This window comes from Lupinus angustifolius, chromosome LG10 (genome assembly GCF_001865875.1).
Source record: "Lupinus angustifolius cultivar Tanjil chromosome LG10, LupAngTanjil_v1.0, whole genome shotgun sequence".
Lineage (NCBI taxonomy): Eukaryota > Viridiplantae > Streptophyta > Magnoliopsida > Fabales > Fabaceae > Lupinus > Lupinus angustifolius.
This window is the reverse complement of record NC_032018.1, coordinates 674326-680659: the sequence shown is the minus strand read 5'-3', so window position 1 is coordinate 680659 and position 6334 is coordinate 674326. Positions and strand designations below refer to the sequence as shown.

Below are 6334 nucleotides of genomic sequence, written 5' to 3'. Positions count from 1 at the left end.
ACAAAAAAAAAAGTAGTATTTATTAGTTTGTCCAAGGTTGTAGCGGTAAATCTGGATGAGGCAAGTGGATCCAACGATCAAAAATTGGAAACGGTGTGGGACCAGGTCGAGTTACAACTCAACGGTCTCACTCACTGACTCGGTTTGCTGACTCACCTTCTCTCTCTCACTCTTCTCCTCTTTCTAACTTTAGTTTCCCTGCATTGTCTCTTCCTTTCAGTTTGGTGCGGTGACCCTTTTCGTCTTTTCACATTTCCCATCACCCACACTTTCAATCACACGGTTCCTCTTTTCCCACGTCATCATCTTCATTATTCTTCTTCACACCTTCCCCTTTCTCTCTCTCTCATCTTTTTTTACCTTCTCCGTTTTAGGGTTTCGTTTCTCATATTTCTTACTTCAACTGCCACAATCTCTTTATCCAAAATTCTTCTTTTTCTATCACAATGCTTTTCAATTACTTTTCTTTATTTCATCACCGTGTCTTATTCTCTCTCGATTAATCAGGTATTCGTCTACCTCAATATCTCATCGCTTATTGTCATTTGCATTCATTTTAGATTTTTTTGTTTCGGTTTTGTTTAATGTTTATCTGGGTTTAAGTGTTATTGTTTATTTATTAGGAAAGTTTTAAAAAAATATTTTTTTGTTGTTGTAATTTGTTGTTATTGATTTTGTTAGGGTTTTGATTGAGATTTGTTCTTGTGGTGTTCAATTTTCAGAAATTGTGGTAGTATTTGGTGTGGTTATGTTTGATGGCAATTGAAAAAGACAACTTTAAGGTGGCGAGGCTTGAATCAGAGTGTTCGCTCAGAAGTAGGGAAACTATGTCTAGTGATGATGATGAGGTTCTGCCCCATAACTCGGCAGTTGAATCAGATGACGATGATGAGTTTGATGATGCAGATTCCGGGGCTGGTTCTGATGATTTTGATTTGCTGGAGTTGGGTGAAACCAGCGCAGAGTTTTGTCAGATTGGGAATCAGACTTGCAGTATTCCACTGGAATTGTATGACCTTTCTGGTATCGAAGATATATTGTCGGTTGATGTGTGGAATGAATGCTTGAGCGAGGAGGAGAGGTTTGAACTTGCTAAGTATCTGCCTGATATGGATAAAGAGAATTTCGTTCGAACCTTGAAGGAGCTGTTTACTGGTTGCAACTTGCATTTTGGGAGTCCAATTAAGAAGCTGTTTCAAATGCTGAAGGGTGGTTTGTGTGAACCAAGAGTTGCACTTTACAGGGAGGGCTTGAGTTTCTTTCAGAAGCGGCAACATTATCATCTGTTGAGGAAGCATCAGAACAACATGGTTAGCAACCTTTGTCAGATAAGAGATGCTTGGTTTAACTGCCAGGGATACAGTATTGAAGAAAGGCTCCGTGTTTTGAACATTATGAAAAGTCAAAAGAGTTTGATGCATGAGAAAATGGAGGATTTGGATGTTGGTTCTTCAGATGAGGAGTCTGGCGATGGTATGTGGAGTAGGAAGAACAAGGATAAGAAAGTTGTGCAAAAAATAAGTCACTTTCCTTTCAATGGGGTGGGTTCTGGTTTAGAATTTGACCCACGTCAGCAACGTCCAGTGGATATGGAACAACAAAAGTATGGAAAGCAAAACACAAAAGGAATACTCAGGTTGGCTGGTTCAAAGACATCGTCAGCAAAGGACCCAACAAGTCACTTGTCTTCTCTTTACCATGCTTTGGATGTGAATCATGGGTTGAATGGTTCTGTTACTGCTCCTTCTCAAAAGAATATGTCAGGGTCTTTGCTCAGGATGAGGGATCAGCTGAGGAATGATAATGATGATGACGAGCAAATTTCATATGGACTAAATCTCCATGGAGACCGTTTACGCAGCAACCTGATAGACAAGTCTGGTGTCCTGAGAGTGGGAAAGAGGCATGACCTTCTGAGAGATGACGAAGTAGATACTGATAACTTGATGGGTCTGCCCGTGACTACAAAGGGTGAGCTACTACATGGATACAATAGAAATTCAAACCAATTTTCAGATATGAAAATGTTCACAGCAAAGTCATCTTCTAAGAGAGGTAGTGATCAGATAGGGTTTAGATTGCGGGGGTCACAGATGCCATTTAAAGACAATCTGGTTGACAAACCAGATTATAATGAACTTTTCTTCAACAACAGCAGAACACCAGGAGAGGATTATGGCATGGATTCAACATCTAAATATGATGATTGGAATCCAGGGAGTAACAAATGGAAACCTGGGAGAGACTCTCCTGATCTCAGTTACACAGCTTATAGATCTTCCTCGACACAGGTGAGTGATAGATTTCCATCCTCTGACTTCAGGACAAAATCATTGCAAGAGAAAATCAGGGGGTCTTTTATACCGAACGGAGGGAAATCTACCAAGGCTTTGAGGGGTAACCAGATGTTTCTAAGAGGTGAAGAAACTGAATCAGACTCATCAGAGCAGATGAATGGTGACGACGACGATGATGACAATCCTTTGTTGCAGAGCAAATTTGCTTACTTCATGGGTTCTGCCGATGGTTCTCGCAAAAAATCATTGAAGTCTCAGCTAGATCCTAAGAAGACCACGTTTGTGAGGACAGATGTGAAGGCATGTGCATTAACACAATCCAAAAAGAAGAGGGGCTTTGCAGATCAAGGACATATGCATGGTGTAGAAAATTATCTTTCAAAAGGAAAGCAGAAGGGTAAAATACACAATTACGGTCCTTTGCACAACCCAACTGGTAAAATTATGGAAGAGAGCTATCCCTCAGGTTCAGATATACTCAGTGATGGTGATGATGATTGGGGACAAGTATACAAGTTAGGCAAGAATCGCAGCATGCAAGGTGAACTTGTCGAAAGGTTGGGCATGCCCTTGTCAAATGCTTATGCTGCTGAGCGCAAGAAAAAAGGGAAAACTGGCCTTGATCATTCCATTCCGAGGCCAAAATATTTGCATGATTTTGTTGTTAGTGACGATGTCTCATTTGAAAAACAGTTGCTGGTGGATGATAGTGGGGTTGGACAGTGTAAGTCTAAGAGAAAAGGGCAGAAATATGTTGCATATAAGGGTGGTCAAAGTGAAAGGTCCGAGGCACCACTACTTGGCTGCAACTCAACAACGAAGAAGCGGAAAGTGAAGGATGAAGCAGTAGATCTTGGTGGGGGAGACGAAGATGCCAATCTTCTGTCAAACACTGTTCCCCAGAATGATTCAACTTCCTTGAAGAGAAAGTCAAAGAAAAAACCAGAGGCTGGGGTGGTTATTTCAGAAATTGAAAATTCTGAACTGCCTATTACTGATATGGGGAAGGCGGACATTGAGCTTGAAGCCAAGCCACAGAAAAAGCAATTTACTTTGATCACACCTACTGTTCACACTGGGTTTTCATTTTCTATTATACATCTTCTTTCAGCAGTCCGCACGGCAATGATTAGCTCACCTATAGATGAAAGTTTAGAGGTTGGGAAACCCAGAGAAGAGGAGAATAAAGCACAGGAAGGCAGTATCAATGGCATTCCTTCTGATGACAAGGTAGCTGGCAATTGTGAACCTGATGCTAACCAACTTAATATGCCATCCCTTACTGTTCAAGAGATTGTTAATCGTGTCAGATCAAACCCTGGTGATCCTTGTATTCTTGAGACACAGGAGCCACTACAGGATTTGGTCAGAGGTGTTCTGAAGATATTTTCTTCCAAAACGGCGCCATTAGGAGCAAAGGGTTGGAAGGCTCTAACAGCTTATGAAAAGTCTACCAGAAGTTGGTCATGGGTTGGCCCAGTTTTACATAATTCATCTGATCATGATACCATCGAGGAGGTGACATCTCCAGAAGCTTGGAGTCTTCCTCATAAGATGCTTGTCAAGTTAGTAGATTCCTTCGCCAATTGGTTGAAATGTGGTCAAGAAACTCTTCAGCAAATAGGAAGTCTTCCCGAGCCACCTTTGGCATTGATGCAACTAAACCTTGATGAGAAAGAGAGGTTTAGAGACCTTAGGGCTCAGAAGAGTCTTAACACTATAAGCCCGAGTTCAGAGGAAGTAAGGGCTTATTTCCGCAAGGAGGAATTTCTCAGATACTCAATTCCTGACAGAGCATTTTCTTATATCGCGACTGATGGTAAAAAATCTATTGTGGCGCCTTTGAGAAGGTGTGGTGGTAAGCCAACATCAAAAGCACGAGACCATTTTATGTTGAAACGTGATCGTCCTCCGCATGTAACAATTCTCTGTCTTGTCCGAGATGCAGCTGCTAGGTTGCCTGGAAGTATTGGCACTAGAGCAGATGTTTGTACATTAATTCGGGATTCTCAATATATTGTTGAAGATGTTTCTGATGCACAAATTAACCAAGTAGTTAGTGGGGCCTTGGATAGATTGCATTATGAACGTGACCCTTGTGTACAATTTGATGGGGAAAGGAAATTGTGGGTTTACTTACACAGAGAAAGAGAAGAAGAAGATTTTGAGGATGATGGCACTTCGTCTACAAAGAAATGGAAGAGGCAGAAAAAAGATGCTGCAGATCAGTCTGATCAAGGAACAGCATCCGTTGCTCAGCCTGGGTTTGTGGAGCAAAGTGGAGTTGATTTGTGTTCCAATCTGAATGTGGATCTACCGGTCATCAACAAAGATAAGGGAATGGAACATTTGTCTAATGATTCAAGGCTTAATATTGCTGAGGACGTTGTTGATGTCAATCAAGCTCAGGACCCTGTTGATGTCAATCATACTTCTGAAGATGCCAATGTTTGTGAGGGTACTTCAATGGCTTTGGAGGCTCTTGGTTTAAATCCTCCTCAGGAGATATGCCAAGAAAATTCAACGAATGAAGATTTTGATGATGAATCCATTGGGAGAGAAAGGCCCACTGGACTACAAAGTACAAGCTTATTGTGAAGAAATTTTCAGGTAGTTCTTTAGATCATTATAGAATTATATATCATAAAATCTTTGTTTATGGCCTAGCTTAAGAAAAATACAGACAATAGAGAAGCTAGATAGGATTGTTTTGATAACTTGAGTTCTAGGAAAATGTTTGTTCTACACTCTTTTTTGAAGATGTAGAAATGGGGTAAGGAAGATATGGGTAAAAAGGGATAGAGAGTGATAGATATGATTAGTGATATGTATGATATGATATGAAGAAATATATAAGAAGTGAGATGAAGTGTAGAAGGTGAGGCAAGAGAAAATGTTGTAGAAAATATAATGGTTGAAAATTTGAACAAAGATGTGACAAGAAATGCTTTGTTTTTTGTTTTATGGTATAGTTCTCAAATATTACACTTTTTTGCTTTCTTTTTTATATTAAAGGAAATTCTAGTGATTGGAAGCATGTATTTAATACTTGTGACTTATACAAAGATATGCATGTTTGTGCAGGTTTTTTAGTCCATCCGCATCAAAGTTAAAGGAGTTGGGTGATGGTGCTTGTATATAATGCGAGGGCAGTATCTTTGTATACTGATTTTAATGAGGAAGAGGAAATAGAATAGAATGCGATCATATCATGGTGGAATTTGGTTAGGTTAGGTTAGGTTAGCTTAGCTTGGATGTTCTTACGGCTTTACATAACAACATTCCTTAAATATTAAATAATACCTTTTGGGTCTCTCAATATCTAATTAATGTTCTCAACTTGGCTTCTATGCTCCTCCTTATTTTAGTAGTTCATACAAGATGGTTATACGTGAAGCCAGTTAATCAAACCTCAACTTCACTAACTTTTTGTTTGTTTGTTTTTCTTTTGTTCCCATTTCGATCATGTTAGAACATTTCCAATACAAAGATCACGTTCGTACATGTTAGACACTGTTGACTGTTATGTAAAAAGGAAAATTAATAGTCAACAACGTAAAATATATACAAGCTAACAAGCATGTTATATTTATATAATATAATCTAAAAGGAGTTATTATATTTAAGTTAAACTTGTTCATCTTTGGATGGCTCCACATAAGATGTTATTCTCTTCCTACTACCAAGGTTATTCCTTCACTTTTTTTGGGTAAAGAACTAATCTTTTTCGAGGTTTGTAGTTATCCCTTTCAACAAGTGTCGCTTCCAGAAATCGAACTATTACTCTTGAGCATCCAATGGGATCTTACAACATTAGACTAACACTTTATTTATACCTCCTATTTGTTAAAAGCAGAAGAAAACAGAGAGGGTATAGCAGAGAAGAAGAAGGAAGAACAGAATGGAATTAAGAAGAAGAGATTCAATGAATATTAGTGTAGTGTATTGATCAAAGAGGAGGAGAAGAATTCTGAATTTTACAATGCAAATGCCTTACTATTTATAGCAATGATTAACTAACTAACAACCTACAAATA

The 6334-nt window shown here is 39.1% G+C and overlaps 1 protein-coding gene across 2 annotated transcripts; it reads left to right on the top strand.

Moving 5' to 3' along the window:
• On the top strand, window positions 83-5706 carry LOC109358744. Of its 2 annotated transcripts, none has more exons than XM_019603166.1 (3): window positions 83-507; window positions 723-4908; window positions 5384-5706. In XM_019603166.1, exon 2 carries the CDS (start codon window positions 756-758, stop codon window positions 4893-4895), a length of 4140 nt encoding a protein of 1379 aa, XP_019458711.1. In that variant the 5' UTR covers window positions 83-507; window positions 723-755; the 3' UTR covers window positions 4896-4908; window positions 5384-5706. The 2 variants fall into 2 exon arrangements, with proteins under 2 accessions (XP_019458711.1, XP_019458710.1); XM_019603165.1 differs by having other exon boundaries at window positions 682-4908; window positions 5384-5705.

What these genes read in the sequence shown, in the direction of transcription:
- LOC109358744 (XM_019603166.1), top strand. Translation starts at nt 756, where the DNA reads ATGGCAATTGAAAAAGACAACTTTAAGGTGGCGAGGCTTGAATCAGAG.